Here is a 21,888-nt window from a genome sequence, read left to right on the forward strand (position 1 = left end):
AAAAAAAAAGACACTATAAACCTCCTAAAAGAAAACATAGGCAAAACATTTTCTAACATAAATCACAGTAATATTTTCTTAGCTCAGTCTCTCAAGGCAAAAGAAATAAAAGCAAATGTAAACAAATGGGACCTAATCAAATTTATAAGCTTTTGCACAGCAAAGGAAACCATAAACAAAACAAAAAGACAACCTACAGAATGAAAGAAAATATATGCAAACAATGTGACTGACAAGGGCTTTATTTCCAAAATATACAAACAGACCAGGCAATTCAATATCAAAAAAACAAACAACCCAATCAAAAAATGGGCAGAAGATCTAAACAGACATTTCTTCAAAGAAGATACACAGATGGCCATTAGGCACATGAAAAGATGCTCAACATCGCTAATTAGCAGAGAAATGCAAATGAAAACTAAAATGAAGTATCACCTCTGACCAGTCAGACTGGCCATTATCAAAAAAATAATAAATATTGGACAAGGTATAGAAAAAAGGAAACCCTTGTACACTGTTGGTGGGAATGTAAATTGGTGCAGCCATTATGGAAAACATTTTGGAGGTTCCTTCAGAAACTAAAAATAGAGCTACCATATGATCCAGCAGACTCATTGCTGGGCATATATCTGGAAAAGATGAAAACTCTAATAATTTGAAAAGATACCAGGTGCTCCAATAGCAGCATAGCCAGCAGTATTTACAATAGCCAAGACATGGAAACAAACTAACTGTCCATCAGATGACTGGATAAAGAAGATGGTGACTGTAGTTAACAATACCATGTGATACACTTAAAAACTGCTGTGAGCCACAGCAACCAGACAAGAAAATACTCACACACACACACACACACAGTGGAATACTACTCAGCTATAAAAAATGACATATTGCTATTTGCAGCAACATGGATGGACCTGGAGGTTATCATACTAAATGAGTAAGTCAGACAGAGAAAGACAAGTATTATATATCACGTATATGTGGAATCTAAAAAAAATCCAAATAAACTTACAAATCAGAAACAGACTCACAGACATAGAAAACAAACTTATGGTTACTAAAGGAGAAGGGGGTAGGGATTAAGAGTAACAGATACATACTACCATATATAAAGATTTACTGTATGGCACAGTGAGCTATATTCAATATCTTGTAAAAACCTATAATAGAAATGAATCTGAAAAATATTATGTATGTACATATATATGTCTATATATATTTCTGAATCACTTTGCTGCACACCTGAAACACAATACTGTAAATTAACTATACTTGTTTTTTAAAAAAAGTTATTATGAGAGTAGAGCTTTAATGTCACCATAGCAACAACAACAACAAAGTGGAAATTGAACTGACTGTGTAGTATCCAGTGATGGAAAATTTAGCCAAATCTTATGCACATCCCCATGTACATTCTGGAATTTTAAGAAGAAATTTTCAAAGGCGGAAAATCTCAGATACACAGATTTTTCTCAGAAAACAAAAAAGTCTACAAGTAATACTTGGAAATGTCAAGCTTCTATGCATCTGGCTTCCTATTTGGGAGCAAAGGCTCTTCTGTGGTTGGATCTAAGATATTCTTTGATTTCTTTGGAAACCACCTTGCTTGGGTCACTACTCTGTTGCTCCCCTTTCAGGTGCAAAATGTTTACCACAATAAGATTAGTTAACACATTGTTTTCCTGATATTCCATATCATTTTATATACAGTAGTGTGTATCTGCTAATCCCATATATATGAGAGAGAGAGAGAGAGAGAGAGAGAGAGAGAGAGAGAGAGAGAGAGAGAGAGAGAGAGAGAGAGAGAGAGTGTTATGAGACAGATATTACATTTTCTTCATCCATTCATATGCTAATGGAAACTTAGGTTTTTTTCCACATCTTAGCTATTGTGAATAATGCTATAATGAACATGGGGGTACAAATATCTCTTTGAGATAGTAGTTTCATTTCCTTCGGGTATATATCCAGACATGTAATTGCTGGATCATATGATAGTTCTATTTTTAATTTTTTGAGAAACCTGTATACTGTCTTCCATACTGGTTGCACCAATTTACATTCTCACCAACAATGTACAAGGGTTCCCTTTTAGGAGTCATTTAGACTTACATTTGTTTGTAGGAGTAAAAAGGACTGTGTAGATAATTCTTGTTTTCACTGTATCACTACTTAAAATACCATTCATAAAACACTATGATGTCCTAAGCACTAGGCTGAACATTTCATAAGCATTGTTTCACTTAATTTGAAGTAGGTATCATCGGTATATTCTTTTTTTTTTTCAGATGAGGAAACTTAAAACTGAAGTCTGGAGGAGGAAATAGTTTTCCTAACTTAAGATATATGATGTAACAAAGCCTGGACTGAAATACGAATCTTCCTGACATAAAAATCTATGCTCTTAATCACCATTCAAAAATATCTCCTAAAATACTGTTAACAGAACAAACCATTCACACATGCTCATACTCAAGCTACAGGACTCTCTTTAAATTGAGTATTAGATAGATGAGCCAAATTCAAATAGAAAAAAAGGGCCCAGCCCTAGTCTTTTAGTTAGTTGTCACCCTCCAATACTTCATAGAATGGTCTGTGCTGTTGAATGACTTAGTAAAATACTGCATCCCACAAGAGCTTCCCATCATTTGAGAAAATCTTATTTCCTGTAAAATCAGAAATACTTTATCTGTAGTAGAAAATAGCTTCAATGGATTTGTGTTTAAGCTGGCACCATAAAATTCAACTTAGCTCAAGCTTCCTCCTCTGGGAAACTTTCCTGATAACCCCATTTCTTTTCTTACTTAAATATCTGTTTGAGCACTGCATGTGCCTGTGCAAATCTCTGTCTGAGCACTTACCACTCACTACAGTAACTGTCGCTTTACTTGTGTCATCCTTCTAGTCTGTGACATCTTGGGGTGCAGATACTAGGTTTTATTCAATTTTATATCCCTAATGCCTTTCACAATGCCCGAAATTAATCTGTGTGTAATAAACACCTGCTGATGAATTACAAAAATTCAATAGATGTACGGTGAAATGACTGGCCTGTGTGAAATGGAAGAAATCAAGTTCAAGTCACTCTCAAAAGAAATTGTACAGATGACTGATAATAAAGCCAGATACTTACTAACAGCTGTAACTAGCTAAACCAAAAGTCAGAGAAGTAATCTGAAGTATCAGGACGTAAGAATTGTGCCACTAGATGACATGACTGAAACAGATTTTGACAGTTCCTGAGGGAAAGCGCTGTACATACCAGGGTTTCAGTTCAGACACTTGACGGCGCTACAGGCTAAAAAGTAGGAGGGGCCCTGCATTTGCTGCAGACTGACTCCATTTTAGAAAAGACAAAATCTGAAAGGTACTGGGGATGCACACGGCTTGGAAAACGGCGGCACTGAATTCAGATGTTAGACCTTTTTTCAAACGAGTGGGGTCTAGACATAAACTGATGTTATCCCTCTTGGAAGACTTCGGAAGGCTTCTTTTATTAAAGACAACGCAAGGAGGCTATGTCGGAAACCGAGAGAAAATCTGGCAAAAAAAGGCAACTGGTGAGTTTTCCTTTTCCTTCCGGGCGTAGTGCAGGCAGCCCAGGAAAAGGAAACCTGCTTCTTATAGCCAGTTTCTGGAGATTTGGCGCTGGCAGTGGTAAGGGGTGTGTGTCCTTAGCAGCGGGAGGACAAGTCCGAGTAAGGTTGTTTCCAAAGAGACCAAAGATTCGTGAGCAAAGGTTCTTATTAAGAGATCAGGGAATATTTTAGATCCACTCACAGAAGAGCCTTTGCTCCCAAATAGGAAGTCGGAGCTATAGAAATTATGCATTTCCAAGTGTTACCCATAAATTTCTTTTTTGTTTTCTGAGAAAAATCTATGAATCTGAGATGTTCCCCCTTTGAAAAATTCTTCTAAATGTTCTGGAATGTGCACGGGAACATGCATGAGATTTGGGTGTTTTCCATCACTGGAAACCATACTGGGAGTTCAATTTCCATTTTCACAGTAATGTTTGATGCAATAGTGGGGTAAGTAATTTGTTCATTTGTGAGGGGGAAAAAATCACTGGATGAAGAACAACCCAAGGTAAGTTTAATTTCACAGAAAGGAATGGTAGGTATCAACGTAGTTTGGAACCTCTTAAGGTCCAAATTGTGACAATCAGTGACAACCTTTGAGATGCGTTCTTTTCAGCAACCTCACTGTCAAAGTCTGCTAAAGATTTAGTCTCAGAAAATTAAGGAAAGGCTCACCAAATTCTCCAGGCTCATTGAATTCTCTAGCCTCTGGAGAGTACCCACCAAACATTTTAAGTATCACACATATCTTTGCATTATAAACATCCACTGCAAGAAAATTACCAGGCAATTTCATGGCTATGTGGCAAGGCAATTTACAGCAGAAACAGTTTCAGAAATATTTTTCTTTACGTGGAAGATGTTGGCTGTGACAATACCATTGGATGACAATTCCATAAAGCTGGTCATGCTGACACTTATCTGCTCATCCTACAGTACTTCCAGAAACAGACTTCACCTCTTTAAGGATTATCTCAGCACTGCTGGAGTAAAAAGAAAATGCCTTGGCCCTTCCTTCCAGAATTTTCTTTCCACTGAATGTAAAAAGAAAATTCTGTATTCCGCCAACCTAATGCAGGACAGAGAGATGAGAAATACATCTCCATCACATCACTTTTATCTCCAGTGAAATTAGGTTCTTTGAAGCTGACAACAAGGCAGTATGTGGAGACAGCTATCACCCTTGGCATTCATGCTTTTGAGCTCTGGGTAAAAAGTAGAGGAAAACATCCCCTTTCTGAATATTATGGTTGTTGTTTTATTGCTCTAAACAATGGTGTACTGATGCCTTAGGTATGTTGATCTTACTTACAAGAAAACTGGTCTGGACATTTCAAAAAATTCAGTATCAGTAAAATACAGGGGATTATTTTAGAACAAAGAGAGGTAACACCCAACAGAATCATGAAACTTGGTTAAAAAACAAATTTTCTAAGACACTGCTTATAACAATTGGTTAAGAAAATAAGTGCATTTGTAAAAGGAACTCAAGAGTAAATATGGATTCTTGTTTAAATTGAAGAAAATCAGGGAAGATAATGGAAGTGTAATTAATAAAATTTCATAGGGACTGGATTTTAGATAATATTATGGAATTACTGTTACTTCAGTACATTGGGAGACCCTATTTGAAAATATTCCGTTTAGACTGCCATCAGTCTGAAATAAAGGAGTGGGATTTCCTTAATGTTTTGGAGAAAATAAACACCCAGAAAGGACGCGGGGTGGCGCTGCATCATTAGAAGTAGAAGGAAGAAAGCTACCAGCCTGCGCTCCTTCAGCCAGATGCTTGCTTAAAGGAGCAAGCAGGAAGGGGGCTTTCTAAGGCGGTCGCTCGGGGAAATCAAGGCCCTAGGCATCTCCACTTATCCCAGTAACTGCGTGATACTGGGAGGTAGATCAACGACAACGTGAGCCCGAGCTGAGTCAGGTTTCCTGGAGACCAGAAAGCGATGGAGGTCGGAGAGAGAAAGGAACGCTTTCTGAAACAAAGGCAAGTCTTGATATTCTTTGTTTTCCTGGGCATAACTCAGGCTGGTTCTGAGCCTAGGCACTATTCAGTGGCCGAGGAAACGGAGAGTGGCTCCTTTGTGGCCAATCTGTTGAAAGACCTGGGACTGGAGATAGACGATCTAGCTGCGCGGGCGCCCCGGGTCATTTCCAAAGGGAAAAAAATGCGTTTGCATTTTGATAGGCAGACAGGGGATTTGTTGTTAAACGAAAAACTGGACCGAGAGGAGCTCTGCGGCCCTATCGAGCCCTGTGTACTGCCTTTCCAAATGTTACTGGAAAATCCCTTACAGTTTTTCCAGGCTGAGCTACGGATTAGAGACATAAATGATCATTCCCCAGTTTTCATAGACAAAGAAATAGTTTTGAAAATTTCAGAAAGTATTACTCCCGAAACTACTTTTCTAATAGAACGTGCCCAGGACTTAGACGTAGGAAGCAACAGTCTCCAAAGTTATACAGTCAGCCCTAATTCCCACTTCCATCTTAAATTACAAGAGAGTCCCAGCGGCACAGTATTACCACAGCTGGTGCTGAACAAAGCACTGGATAGAGAGGAACAGCCTGAGATAAGATTAATCCTCACAGCACTGGATGGGGGGACTCCACCCCGGTCTGGGACCACCCTTGTCCGCATTGAAGTCTTGGACATCAATGATAATGCCCCCGAGTTTGCAAAGCTGCTCTATGAGGTGCAAGTCCAAGAAAATAGCCCCATTGGTTCCCAGGTCGCCATCGTCACTGCCAGAGATTTAGATACTGGAGCCTATGGAGAAATATCTTATGTATTTTCCCAAGCATCTGAAGATATTCGCAAAACATTTCGAATAAATGAAAAAATCGGGAGAACTCCTTTTAACACAGGAATTAGATTTTGAATCTATTCAGAATTATACATTAAATATCCAGGCGACAGATGGTGGGGGCCTTTCTGAAAGTTGTGTGGTATTTGTCCAAGTGATGGATTTAAATGATAACCCTCCGGAACTGACTATGTCAACACTTATCAATGAGATCCCAGAAAACTTGCAGGAGACCATAACCGCTGTATTCAGTGTTTCAGATCCTGATTCAGGAGACAATGGAAGGATGGTTTGCTCCATCCAGGATGATCTTCCTTTCATTCTTAAACCTTCTGTTGAGAATTTTTACACGCTAGTAACAAACAGAGCCCTAGACCGAGAGACAAGATCCGAATATAACATCACCATCACGGCCACAGATACGGGAACGCCGAGGCTGACCTCAGAGACCCTTGTGGCTCTTTTTAGTGTCCGAGACCAAGATGCTGGTGAAAATGGAAGGATCGTTTGCTCTATTCAAGATGACCTCCCTTTTTTTCTGAAACCGACCTTCAAGAACTTTTACACTCTAGTTTCAGAAAAAGCACTAGACAGAGAGGAAAAAGCTGAGTACAACATCACCATCACCGTCACAGACATGGGGACTCCCAGGCTGAAAACCCAGCACAACATAACAGTGCTGGTGTCCGACGTCAACGACAACGCCCCCGCCTTCACCCAGGCCTCCTACACCCTGCGGGTCCGCGAGAACAACAGCCCCGCCCTGCACATCGGCACCGTCAGCGCCACAGACACAGACGCCGGCGCCAACGCCCAGGTCACCTACTCGCTGCTGCCGCCCGCCGACCCGCACGTGCCCCTGGCCTCCCTCGTGTCCATCAACGCCGACAACGGCCACCTGTTCGCCCTGCGGTCCCTGGACTACGAGGCCCTGCGCGCCTTCGAGTTCCGCGTGGGCGCCGCCGACCGCGGCTCGCCGCCGCTGAGCAGCCAGGCGCTGGTGCGCGTGCTCGTGGAGGACGACAACGACAACGCGCCCTTCGTGCTGTACCCGCTGCAGAACACCTCGGCGCCCTGCACCGAGCTGCTGCCCAGGGCGGCCGAGCCGGGCTACCTGGTGACCAAGGTGGTGGCGGTGGACGGCGACGCGGGCCAGAACGCCTGGCTGTCGTACCAGCTGCTCAAGGCCACGGAGCCCGGGCTGTTCGGCGTGTGGGCGCACAACGGCGAGGTGCGCACGGCCAGGCCGCTGAGCGAGCGCGACGCGGCCAGGCACAGGCTGCTGGTGCTGGTCAAGGACAATGGCGAGCCGCCGCTGTCGGCCAGCGTCACGCTGCACGTGCTGCTGGTGGACGGCTTCTCGCAGCCCCACCTGCCGCCCCCGGAAGCGGAAGCGGAGGCGGCGGCCGCGGCGCCGGCCGACCCGCTCACCGTCTACCTGGTGGTGGCCTTGGCGTCCGTGTCGTCGCTCTTCCTCTTCTCGGTGCTGGTGTTCGTGGCGGTGCGGCTGTGCGGGCGGGGCGGGGCTGCGCGGGCGGGTCGCTGCTCGGTGCCCGAGGGCCCCTTCCCGGGCCACCTGGTGGACGTCAGCGGCACCGGGACCCTGTCCCACAGCTACCAGTACGAGGTGTGTCTGACCGGAGGCTTAGGGACTTTGAAGTTCCTCAAGCCAATTATCCCCAACTTCCTTGCCCAGGGTGGAGAGAGGGGTAGTGAAGCCAACCCCAGTTTCAGGAATAGCTTTGAATTCAGTCAAGTATTCATAAGGGTCTCTACTGTGCTTAGTCTCAGTTAATTTGTGGAAAGTCCTTTTTACTGCCTTGCCCCCTGGAGTTTCTTTTTATTGTAAGAAATGGAACTATCTTATTCCAATTCAGTGCATGTTACTGGTATTTCTAACTGTGTTGCTCTGTGGCAAAATGAATGCAAATTTTCTTTATATTCTTACTGTTGATTAGTATCACAGTAACTTGATTCAAGTGTGAAAGAAAGTAAATTTTGTATTTTCCATAGTCTTTAAGTTAGAGCATCTTTTCTCAAAATTCATCTTTCACAGTCCCTAGGTAATTTTTGCAGTCCTTACATTTTTAAAGGTTTGCTATAACTACATAGGGTTATTCTTTTTCCTACGCAGAATATTTGTTTGTATATTCTCTTAGGCTAGTTTTTTTACCCTGTGAACTCACATTAGCTAAAATCACTAATACAGGTATGTTCATGAATAACAAAACACCCTCTCACACTTATCTAAATACGTATTTCCTTAAAATGTTCATATATAAAAATTATGATTCATCTATTAACTTTGAATACTTCATTAAAATCCAAAAGATTTGAGGGACTATGTGTCTTTGACCAGATTTTAGAAACTTCAAATGTAGTTTGCCATTCCATTTTTCAAAAATATCTGGAGCACTTATGACTCAGTTGGAAAATAAGCCCATGGGAAAATATTTATCTTGGTGTGTTCATTCTGTTTTTTGGGAGGGGGCACTGACCTCTTCCAATTTTCCCCTTTCAGTGTCCTAGACTTTTCAGTGCTTTTTTTTTCTCTTTAGGTGCTTTTGTTTCTCAATAGTTCTCCATTAATTGCATGATTAGCACAATGACTGGAAAACCATAGGTTCTTAATAAAATTTTTGAATGATTGAAAGAAATTTTTTTTCACTTGTGACATGCTGATATTTAAATACATTAAAATGCTCCAAGGCAAAATTTTGCTGGAATTAAATGCTCTCTGATTTAATTTTTGTTATTAATTGAACTTCACTGTTATTCAGATATTACACAGTTATTAGTGCCTGGTGTCTCCTTCTTTCAACATATTTTTCCTTTTTCTCTTCCTGCTTTATGAGTTTCCTCTCCTGCCCACTAGCTTAAGGAATATATATGGGGAAATTGTGTTTTCAATTTCATAATTTAAAATTTCTTCTATGAATTATATGGAATTCTTAAATAATTCATTCAGCTTTCTTTATTCTTAGTTATTTCTTGCAGTTCAATTTCTGATCCATACATGAAAACAAAATTTTAATTTTTTATGTTCTTCAGCCTATCATTAAATTTTTATATCATTTTATGTTTATTTGACTGAGGTATACTATTAAAATTATAATGTAAAATTTAAAGGTCTCATTTTGAGTTTAGCAGTCATGTAGAGAAGTATATTGATATCAAAAGTCTTTGATCAACCAGCTTACTACCTACCTGTAGGATCTTGGATAAATCACATAATTTCTGTCCCTCCAAAGTGATAACAGCTATTTCAATAGCTTGCAGTTATGATTAAATAAGTAAGCATGAGGATACAGAAGTGTAATTTTGTTGTTTTAGTATGACTAATATTACAGGTAAATTTAATAGATGATCTTCCATATAACTACTGATAATTGTGAAGAATCTATATTGAACACATGGTATTTGTGTTGTTTCATTTCTCTGCCTAAAACCTTGCAATAGCTTCCTTTTATTCTTAGAATAAAATCCAGCCACCCATTATTTGGCCCCTGCTTACCTCTCCAGCCTTCTCTTCCCATTTTTGAGGCACGAAGCTTTGGATGCACTGTCCTCCCTTAATTATCCAGAATAGCTATGCTCTACTGTCCCAGGGCATTTTGAATATCAGTTTCTTTTCTACTTTTTAGCCTGGCAAACAACTTCTCCTCCTTTATGTTCCCGGTTAAATGGCACCTCCTTGGGAAACTTTCTCAGTCCTCCCCCAGATTAAGTTAGGTCCCCCTATTGTATTCTCAGTGCACTCAGTATACATTTCCTATATAGCACTTTCCACAGTTTGTTTAAACATCCGTTTAAAGTCTGTTCATCCCGTTAAACGTTAAATTATATAAGATATATAGATATGGTTTGTTTTATTACCACTATACATCTAACTGCTTCAAACTCAATAAATACCTATTTCCACATATGAAATAGTTATGCATATTAAGCAGTTAATACAGATGAAACCAGTAATTGTAAAATTAATGAAATAAGAGGAGGAGAAAGCTCTGTGTTCCTTGAGTAAGTGTAAAAATGTGGAAGGAATCAGGCATTTGTGGTCTCTGGATATGTCCCCTGATGTGATAAGGCTGTCTTTTCATAGCATTTTTTTCTGACTATAAATGCAACTCACGTACATTTTACAAAATTTGGAAAATTAAGAAAAACACAAATAGGAAGGTGAAACGTCATCATTTAGACCAAGATCTTTCTAACTTTTTGTGTAATGCAGGGGGCAGGTGAGTAGCCCTACCAGGTGTCCACTTCCTTAAAATACGAGAAATAGGACTCTACCACGAAGTCACTTCTAGATAAGAGCGCAATTCCCTAGGTTGTGTTTACTTAACCCATATAACACAACAAACTCCTACAGTAGCGTCAACTAGGTTTGATAAAGGGAATAAGCGATTAAAATAAAAACAAAACAGAAAGCTCAAAAACCGAAGTACCTTCTCCAAGATTTTGAAACTGCAAGTGAACGCATGGTGGCGCTGTTGTCTAAGAAGGAGAATTAAACCGCAGTCACCGCGTAAACTGTAACACACCGATCCAATGTAGTAAATTAGGGATTGTGAACCGGCACCGATTTATAAGCAAGCAAATCTGAGACTCTGGAAAGGATTATTCGCTAGGTCTTCTTTAAAGGTTGGGAGGCCAAAGATTGCGTTTCCCAGTGCTGTTGGAGGCTAGTTTGGCAATATTTCTTGGAAGAACATGGCAGAAAATGCAGTGGAGGCTGGAGGAGAGCGCTTTCTTAAAAAGAGGCAAGTCCTGTTTCTCTTTGTTTTTCTGGGTGGGTCTCTGGCTGGGTCCCAGTCGAGACGCTACTCTGTGGCTGAGGAAAAAGAGAGGGGCTTTTTAATAGCCAGTCTAGCAAAAGATCTGGGGCTGAGTGCAGGGGAACTGGCCGCAAGGGGGGCCCAAATTGTGTCTAAAGGGAACAAACAGCATTTTCAGCTCAACCATCAGACCGGGGATTTGCTCCTGCTGGAGACATTGGACCGGGAGGAGCTATGCGGCCCCACAGAGCCATGTGTACTGCATTTTCAGATATTATTGCAAAACCCCTTGCTGTTTATTACAAATGAACTCCAGGTCATAGACATAAATGACCACTCTCCTGTATTCTCTGAAAATGAAATGCAGCTAAAAATCCTAGAAAACACTCCACCAGGAACAATAATTCCTTTGGAAAATGCGGAGGACTTGGATGTGGGAAAAAACAGCCTCCAAAACTACACGATTACTCCTAATTCCCATTTCCACGTTCTCACACGCAGTCGCAGGGACAAAAGGAAGTACCCAGAACTAGTGCTGGACAAAGTGCTGGATCGTGAAGAGCAGCCAGAGCTCACTTTAACGCTCACTGCGCTGGATGGCGGGACTCCACCCAGATCTGGGACCGTCCAGATCCACATCTTGGTCTTAGACATAAACGACAACGCCCCAGAATTTACACAGTCGCTATATGAGGTCCAAATTCTAGAGAACAGCCCCCTTAACTCCGTTATTGTCACTGTTTCGGCTTCTGATTTAGATACAGGAAATTTTGGGACACTATCATATGCATTTTTTCATGCTTCTGAAGAAATTCGAAAAACTTTTCAACTAAATTCAATTACTGGAGATATCCAGCTAACCAAATGCTTGAATTTCGAGGCGATTAATACTTATGAAGTTGATGTTGAAGCCAAGGATGGTGGAGGCCTTTCAGGAAAATCAACAGTGATAGTTCAGGTGGTTGATGTGAACGACAACCCACCAGAACTGAGCTTGTCCTCAATTACCAGCCCTATCCCAGAGAACTCGCCAGAGACTGTGGTGGCCATTTTCAGTGTTTCTGATCTAGACTCCGGAGACAATGGGAGAATGATATGTTCCATCGAGAACGATCTCCCCTTTGTCCTGAAACCATCTGTAGAGAATTTTTACACCCTAGTGTTAGAAGGAGCTCTAGACAGAGAGAGCCGAGCCCAGTACAACATCACAATCACGGTCACAGATATGGGGACACCCAGACTGAAAACCCAGCACAACATAACGGTACTAGTGTCCGACGTCAACGACAACGCCCCCGCCTTCACCCAGGCCTCCTACACCCTGCGGGTCCGCGAGAACAACAGCCCCGCCCTGCACATCGGCACCGTCAGCGCCACAGACACAGACGCCGGCGCCAACGCCCAGGTCACCTACTCGCTGCTGCCGCCCGCCGACCCGCACGTGCCCCTGGCCTCCCTCGTGTCCATCAACGCCGACAACGGCCACCTGTTCGCCCTGCGGTCCCTGGACTACGAGGCCCTGCGCGCCTTCGAGTTCCGCGTGGGCGCCGCCGACCGCGGCTCGCCGCCGCTGAGCAGCCAGGCGCTGGTGCGCGTGCTCGTGGAGGACGACAACGACAACGCGCCCTTCGTGCTGTACCCGCTGCAGAACACCTCGGCGCCCTGCACCGAGCTGCTGCCCAGGGCGGCCGAGCCGGGTTACCTGGTGACCAAGGTGGTGGCGGTGGACGGCGACGCGGGCCAGAACGCCTGGCTGTCGTACCAGCTGCTCAAGGCCACGGAGCCCGGGCTGTTCGGCGTGTGGGCGCACAACGGCGAGGTGCGCACGGCCAGGCCGCTGAGCGAGCGCGACGCGGCCAGGCACAGGCTGCTGGTGCTGGTCAAGGACAATGGCGAGCCGCCGCTGTCGGCCAGCGTCACGCTGCACGTGCTGCTGGTGGACGGCTTCTCGCAGCCCCACCTGCCGCCCCCGGAAGCGGAAGCGGAGGCGGCGGCCGCGGCGCCGGCCGACCCGCTCACCGTCTACCTGGTGGTGGCCTTGGCGTCCGTGTCGTCGCTCTTCCTCTTCTCGGTGCTGGTGTTCGTGGCGGTGCGGCTGTGCGGGCGGGGCGGGGCTGCGCGGGCGGGTCGCTGCTCGGTGCCCGAGGGCCCCTTCCCGGGCCACCTGGTGGACGTCAGCGGCACCGGCACCCTGTCCCACAGCTACCAGTACCAGGTTTGCGTGACGGAAGACCATAGAACTGGTGAGTTCAAATTCCTGAAGCCAATATTCCCCAACCTCTTAGTTCAGGACACTGAGAGAGAAATTAAAGAAAGCTCCAACTGCAGGAATAGTTTTGTATTTAGTTAAGTGTTGTATTTGGTCAAGTGAGCCTCTCCTTAATTTTGGCAAGTCTAACTCCCATTGCAGTACCTTTGTTTTAAGAAATTGTAGAGGGGGAGGGTATAACCCAGTGGCAGAGTGTGTGTTTAGCATGCATGAGGTCCTTGGTTCCATCCCCAGTACCTCTACCAAAAATAAATAAATAAACCTAATTACCAACCCAAATTAAAAAAAAAATTTTAAAGAAATTGTATTGTTGCATAAATATGTATGTCTCTATTCCATACTTACATATGTCTCTGTGCTTAATCTTCCTTTTATTAATATTCATTGGATTTAGCATGTTTAATTACACTGGATATTGAGTATTTTCTCCATATTTGACCTTCTCTTGGCGATTAATCTTTCCATAACTAGAAATTACTCAATTAGTATAAGAAGAAATTGTACTTAAGTCAACTTATTAGTTAGTGTTTTTAATGAAACATTTTAAAGCTTTTGTGTAATCTTGCATTTCTATGTGTTTTTGGTGCTTGTCTTTACCATATAGCTTTACATTTGCAAGGCCAGAGTATTTGAAATTCTTTGTAGCTACCTAGACCTTTCTTGTTTACTTTTCTAGGCTATGCCCCCTGAATAGCCATGAGCATATAACTTAGCATGACAGTTTCTCTCAAACTGTACATAAACATGTACTTTATTAAATTATTAATACACTACCTTGTGAACTTTTCCAATATGAGAACCATATATGCTAGATTATCTTGTTTGCTACTTACCTAGCACATTGTAACTGCTCCATACTCACTGATATTAAAATAAAAAATAATTATCATTTATAAATAATTTTTAAAAATTTTTATATAATTTGGTATTACTTCACTAAAAAGTAAGTCACTGCTTGGTAAAATACTTTTTAAAAAATCTTAGAACCTTAAGTAAACTAAATCTTTTCAAAGGATTCAAGAGGTAGAGCACATCCTATACTTTTTTGTCCTCCTTTTTGCCCTATTAATAGAAGTTCAAATGTAGTTTAATGTATGTGTTTTTCTTGATTTTCCTGAAGCTTCTCTGCACTGTTCAAGGAGTCAGAATTTCTTCTTAGTTTTGGTTATTCTGTTTTAGTCTGATTATTGAGTGATATTAGATTTTCACTTTAAGTTACTTTGCAAACAGGCAACTTTTATCAATAAAATGATGATTTATTTTTGATGCCCAAATTATCTTGTTTTGTCAATGTAACTTTTGGGTATTTTGCATAAATTTACTTTTTCAATTATACTTATCTTTCAATAGTAAGAGATAAGTATTGTTTTTTTCCTTTAAGACAATAAGAATAGAAATAGAAATTAAGAAATAAACTTATCTGAATTATAATTGTTTTATGTTGTGTTCATTAAGCCAAGTAAGATGACTGTGTGGTTTCCAACTAAATTTCTGTGGATATAACTATAATAAGACCACTTACTGAACTTCTGGCACAATGTGAGTAATAAAAGAGTTTGCTTTATAATCTAAGCATTTATTTAAAAATCTCAAGTGTCCAACTGGAATTTAATTATTTGCCTCTTTCCCTGAATTCCATTTTTTTCTAGGGATATAATGAAATAAAAGAAAATCACTGACTATTTAAGTTATTATTGAAACATAGCTTTTAGCCTTCATCCAATCTAATAGTCAAAATTAGGAAGTGATAGAAGTTAGAACAAAATTAAACACAAATTATAAGACATAAATACGGTGGTCAATTTTAAATGACTTCATTTACTGTTAGATATTTAAATGAAATAGTTTTTGTGTATGATGGCAAGAAATCTGATTGAAGTCTTCACTAGTATATTTCAACATTATTAAAATCTAAGTTCACATTTTTGTTATGCCAGGAAAGTCCAATTTGTATAATCACCCGAACGAGACTGGCCAAATAAACACTCAGAACCCAACTTTGTGAATTGATGTGAGTAAATTTATGGGTTACTTTGTAAGTTACTGTGTGTATTCATAAAGCAAGGATCACTCCTTACCAGCTGGGGATCACCACTAGACTTTGGTGTAGAATAGGTCAACATTTTCAAGTTTAATGATTAGAATTTAGTAGTAAATATAATCCAAATAACTTCCACAAAATGAATACCTTGTGAAAAATAGGCCAGTTCCATTGCTCCAAAACAAAAATAGAGAATGGAGGATGGATACTAATAACCATTTCAATCATAGTTTTTCAAGTGTTTCTGTTATATGTGCATTTTTTTTAGTTCCTTTATTGTCTTTAGGCACAGCATATATGAGTTTAACACATGCTGTTTTGGGGCAGAAATTCTAATGAAGGCAGTGTAGTCTACATCACTTTAAAACCCCCTATTTCTTACTGTCAAAAGTTACAAAATACAGATTTTAAATAGTCTTAGGTTATAAGTTATGCACATACTTGGTGGAATTCTGTTTCCAGGTTAGATGGATTATCTAAAACCAGAAAACAACTATAAAACCTGGTTAAAACCCAGAAATAATCAGTTTGAAGCAACAGACAGCAGAAGATATAAAAAGACCTGAAGAGACTAAGATTCCTGAAAAGGAGAATCCTTGGAGCTGTGAACTGACTCCTATGATCAGTTTGCCCTGAGGACATTTGCAAAGTCTAAGAATAGACAAAAGCTCCTGCCAGAGACAGAGTAACTTCAATAGCCTTTGGCAAACTGGAAGATTCAAACTTGAGGCCAGTTTTCCCCCTCAGAATACTTGTTAAATCCAGGGACATTTCAGGGAAGAAGGCTAAAAATTTCAGTGGAAATTTTCTGAGAGCAGATTGAAGTTTTAGTAATCATAATGCGTAAAGATTAGAGTTTGGGATCTGCCATGGGGAAGACTGTGGAGAACACACTAAATTCTGAACTGAAAATTCTGGAAAGGCAGGTGCTTATTATCAGGACTGCAAAGAACTTTGACTAAGCATAGTGCCTGTTTGGATTAAGGCAATTTGATTAGATGTGACTCTATCAAAGTTAACAGAGGAAAAGGTGAACTCTTTCTGGAAGAAGATAATATCATTTGGATCCTAGATAGCTTTTTACATTAATATTCAGTATTCATTAAAAAATCAGTACACACACACACACACACACACACACACACACACACACACGAAATGAATAAAACCTAGAAGAAAAAAGACAATACAGATGACCTACAGATAAAGTAGATATTAGAATTTACTGACAGTGATGTTAAAGTAAGTATGATTAATATGTTAAAATAAGGAATACAGAAAATAGGTAGTAGAGAATTTCACCAGAGAATGGAATAAAATGGAAATTAAATCCGGAACTGAAGAATATAATACCTGAAATTAAAAACTATCAGATGGTGTAATGGCATAGTAGTTGTAAAGGATTACAGGATTAATGAATGCAAGACAGGCCAATATTAAGTATCAAAATAGAAGCATAGGGGAATAAAATAATTAAAAATACAGACAAGAACATTTAGTGACATGTGGAACATAATGAAAATCTCCAACATATATATGATTGTAATCCTAGAAGGATTAGGAATGGGGAATGAACAATGTTTAAAGAAATAATGACCAGGAATTTTCCAAAATTGGTGAAAAAATTTTACCCCTCAAGATGCTCACTGAAACCCAATTAAGGGAATAAAAAACAAAGCACACCTAGGAATATCATAGGAAGTCCACTAAAGACCAAAATCAAAGAGAAAAATCTTAAAAGCAACCACATGAAAATGACACATTGCTTTTAAAGGAACAACAATAAAATGGAGAGCTAACTTATAAACATAATCAAGAAACCAAAAGACAAAGGAATGATGTTTTTAGGCTCCTGAAAAAATAATAACTACCAGACTAGAATTCTATCACCAGAAAAATATATCCTTCAAAAATGATGTTTTCAAACAAACAAAAACTGAGAATTAAGCACAGTCACATTTGCACTAAAAAAAATGTTTTCACTGGAATTCATTAGGCAGAAGAAAAACAGTCCTGAAGGAATTGCAGATTTACAGGAAGAAATGAACAAGAATAAGGGTAACTATAAACTGATATTGATTGAATATCAATTATTAAAGACAAAAATAGTTTCTTAAAGGATTTTATATATATATATAAATATGTTTATATATTATTTATATATATATAAATATATATATAATTTTAATTCATGACAAAAATATAAAAGGCATGTGGTATAGAATTAAGGAATTCTAAGGTTCTAAGCATTATTATGGGAGAAGAAAAATTAAATAATTTGTGTTAGACTCTTGTAGGTCAGAGATGCATACTGCAATTTCTAGGATAATCACAAGAAGAATAATTTAAAAACTAATTGAAGGAAAGAGAAAAATTAGAAATAAGATTCTAAATAATCAAAGAGAAGAAAGAAACTTTAGGGACAAATACAAAAAAATAGATGTAAATATAAGTGGAAAGATATCAAATATTACAATACTTGCAATTGGACTCAGTAATCCAATTAACCAAACCTGTCAGACTAGGTTTAAGGAAAATTCAGCGATATGCTATCAGATAGATGTGTGTTATCACAGAAAGTTTAAAAATTTAAAAATAAAAAAGGTATATAATATAAACATTAACCAAAATAAACTGAGCGTAGCTCTACTCACATAACACAAAGGAGACTTCAAGGAAAGATGCATTACTAGAGATAAAAAGTGATACTTCATAATGATAAAGAGTTACATATACTAGAAATGTGTAAGTTCTAAGAATGAATATATCCGTGTAAAATAATTACAAAATATATAAGGTTAAATTGAAAGAACATAAGTGAGAAATAGACATATCCCACAGTCATAGTAACATATGTAACACAACTCTCTCAATCCCTGATAGAATAAGAAGACACACAGAGAGAGAATATTAAAAATCTGAACAACATAATTGTATTTGAGTAAGTTGACATACATAGTATATTGGAGAATATACATTCTTTCTGTATGCATATCGCATATATCAAAATTATCCATATTCTGGATCAAAAAGCAACCCTCAAATTTCTTTTAAAGAATTGAAAAGACTCAGTATAGTTATTTACAGTCAAATTAAGGCAGAAGTAAAAATTTAACAAGATATCCCCAAATGCTTCAAAACTATATAATATAATCCATGGGTCAAAGAAGAAATCCCAGTGGAAATTTCCATATACTTTGAACTGAGTTGACATTAAGATTGGATATATCAAAACAGAACCTACAGGGAAATTTTAAAACTTTAAATGCACAGGTTAGAAAACAAAGATTAAAAATCAATCTAAGCTTTCATCTGAAGAAACTAAAAAAAAAAAAAAAAACAAATCAAAATAAAGAAGGGAGAAAATAACATTATATATATAAACATAAATAAATACAAAGCTGATAAATATATAACAGAGAAGATTAACAAAACTTAAAGTTGGCTCTGTGTTGGTTCTTATAAAAAAAGAAAATATCAATTACAAATATCAGGAATGAAAAAGGGACATCACTACCAGTCTTACAGACATTTAAAAAATTAAAAGGGATATTATGAACAACTGTAAGCCGATAAATCTGACAATTTATATAAAAGGAAAATATCTTTTAAAACACAATTTACTAAAACTGAAATAAGAAACAGAAAATTTGATTAGTCCTATCTATTAAGTAAATTAAACTTGTTATTAAAAACTTTGTCACTCCAGTTCACACTAGTGAATTATGCTAAATAATCATGGAATAACAAACACTAATTTATACAGACTCTTTTGGAGGACAGAAAAACAAGAAATCTTTTCCAAATCATTTGAGTACCAGAATAACTTCAATGGATTATGACATCCAAACTTGAATAGGACATTATAGGAAAGGAAAATCAGGCACTGATCTCTTTTATAAACATAGATGGAAAAATATCAGCAAATAAAATTCAGAAATATATAAAAAGGGAATAATAAATTATGAGAAAATTGTGTTATGTTAGAAATGCAAATGCAGTTTAATATTTGAAAACAAATCAATATAATTCATCACATGAACAGATAAAAGGAGAAAAATCATATGATTATCTCAATGGTTATTAAAAAAATCCACTTGATAAAATTCGGCACACATTTATGGCAAAATTGTTAGCAAACTGAAAATAGAAGGGAACTTTCAGAATGTATTCCAAAACCTACAGTAAACATTATCCTTAATGGTAAGTAATTTAAAACTTTCCCTTACTGATGAAAAATGAGACAAGAATGCCTGCCTTTACTATTTCACTTCAGTATTTTACTGTAGGTTCTATCCAGTGGAATATAGCAAAGAAAAAATAAAAGGTACAGTTGGAAGAGAAAAAACAAGAATATCTTTTTAAAAAAATGACATGATTGCTTACATGAAAGTCATAAAGAACCTACAGACTATCTATTAGGATTAATAAATGAAGTTAGTAATGCCACTGGATATAAGGTCAGCATACAAATAACTGTATTTCTATAAAACAACAAAAGCCCAAAAACTAAAAATTTCAAGTATCACTTACAATTGTTTCAAAAAATCAAGTATCTAGAAACAAATCTAACAAATATGCATAAGACTTCTACACTCAAAAATATAAAATATTATTGAGAAAAGTTAAATATCTGAATAAACAGAGGGAGATACAATGTTCAATAGTTGGAAGACTCAATGTTGGGAATATGTCAATTCTCCCCAATCTATAGATGCAATAAAATCCTAAACAAAACTTCAGCAAATTTCTTTATGAAAGATGACAAGCTGAATCTAAAGTTTACATGGAAATACAAAGGGACAATAGTAACCAAAGCAATCTTAAAGAAAAATAATAAAACTTGGAAGACTTACCAGTCAGATAATAAAGCCTATTATGAAGTATAATAATTAAGATAATATGGTACTGTAGGATAACCAGAGATAAATGGGAAAAAAAGAGTCTTGAACAGAACTATGGTCACCTGATTTATGAAAAAATGACATTTTAGAAACAATGGGGAATGGAGCTTCTTTTCAACAGATGGTGCAGCCATTTGGATATTTATATGAAAAATAACTTGACCTTAACCTCTTTAATATGAAAGAAGTGATTTCAGGAGGGGTATAGCTCTAAATGTGAAAAGTAAAGTAATTAATTTTTCAAAAGCACCAGACAGTATTTTTTATGACTTTGGTATATGCAAAGATTTAAAGAGAACACAATAAATTCTAACCATAAATGAAAAATACTGAAAAATTAAACTAAAAGTTAAGAAGTTTTATTCTTCAAAGATAGCATAAGAGAGTTAAAGTGCAAGCCATGAAATGGGAGAAAATATTTATATTATGTACTTAGGAAAAAAGTACTTCTACCCAGAATATACAAGGAACTTCTAAAGATCAATAAGAAAAAAAAAAAGCAAATACCCTAAATAGAAAAATTGACAAAGACTTAGGCACTCCACAAGAATGTACCCTAATAAAAACAACCATGTGAGAAATGTACTCAATTTAATTAATCATCAGGAGTAATTAAAATATATCATCACCACACACTCATCAGAGTGGTTAAAATTAAAAGTATCAAATGTTGACAAGGATATGGAGCAACTGGAACTCTTACTCTTGGCTGGTTTTGGTAAAACCACATTTGAGAACTCTTTTGCAATATCTCTTAAAGCTAAATATATGTGCACTTCTTGACACACAGCAGTCTAACTCCTAGGAATATATTAAACATGAATGCACACATAGACACCAAAAGACATATACAAGAATGTTCATAATAGTACTACTCAAAATATCCCCAAACTAAAAAACCCCAATGTCCATCAACTGGAGAATAAAAAATACGTAAATGGTAGTATAATCATATACTAGAATAACATAAAGCAGTTAGAATAAAATAAATTAGAACAATATGTAATAGATGAATTTTACAAAGGTAATGTTGAAGTGAAAGAAGACAAACATAACAGAAACACTCCATAACTCCATTTGTATGAAAGTTCAAAACAAGACACCCCTACCCCTGCAAAAAAGCCCTACGATAATAGATGCTTACCTTTAAGGGGGACATTACTAAGCAATGACAGCGGGGGGCTTCTAGGGTTATGGTAACATTTTAGTTCTAATTTAGGTTGTGCTTATGAGTGTGTTCACTTCCTGAAATTTTATTGAGTTGCACATCATGATTTGTGCCCTTTTCTGATGTTATATTTAAAGATAAAAATAATTTTGTAATATTGGAAACTTCTGTAAACATCCATTATTACTTATTTCTTGTATATAATCAAGTAAGAATCCTACAAGAGAAAGTTTCGAGTACTCAAAAGATATTTTATGATGAATACTAAATACATTTTAGTTTGCTCTAAAAAGTATTCTTTCAGTGGAAGTTAATTTAGAAGATGTTTATT

At 38.1% G+C, this 21,888-nt stretch overlaps 1 protein-coding gene and 1 pseudogene across 2 annotated transcripts; both read left to right on the forward strand.

Moving 5' to 3' along the window:
* The first annotated feature begins 5,378 nt into the window (after positions 1 to 5,378).
* LOC102508652 lies at positions 5,379 to 9,123 on the forward strand (annotated as a pseudogene). The gene has a single exon (XR_004318752.1). The product of XR_004318752.1 is annotated as a protocadherin beta-2-like (transcript).
* Positions 9,124 to 10,820: 1,697 nt separating this feature from the next.
* On the forward strand, positions 10,821 to 14,875 carry LOC106730456 (protocadherin beta-3-like). The gene has a single exon (XM_032476939.1). The coding sequence runs from the start codon at positions 11,111 to 11,113 to the stop codon at positions 13,523 to 13,525; it is 2,415 nt and encodes an 804-aa protein (XP_032332830.1). The 5' UTR covers positions 10,821 to 11,110; the 3' UTR covers positions 13,526 to 14,875.
* The last annotated feature ends 7,013 nt before the right edge of the window (positions 14,876 to 21,888 follow it).

Source organism: Camelus ferus, chromosome 3, assembly GCF_009834535.1.
Source record: "Camelus ferus isolate YT-003-E chromosome 3, BCGSAC_Cfer_1.0, whole genome shotgun sequence".
In the NCBI taxonomy this organism is placed as follows: Eukaryota; Metazoa; Chordata; class Mammalia; order Artiodactyla; family Camelidae; genus Camelus; species Camelus ferus.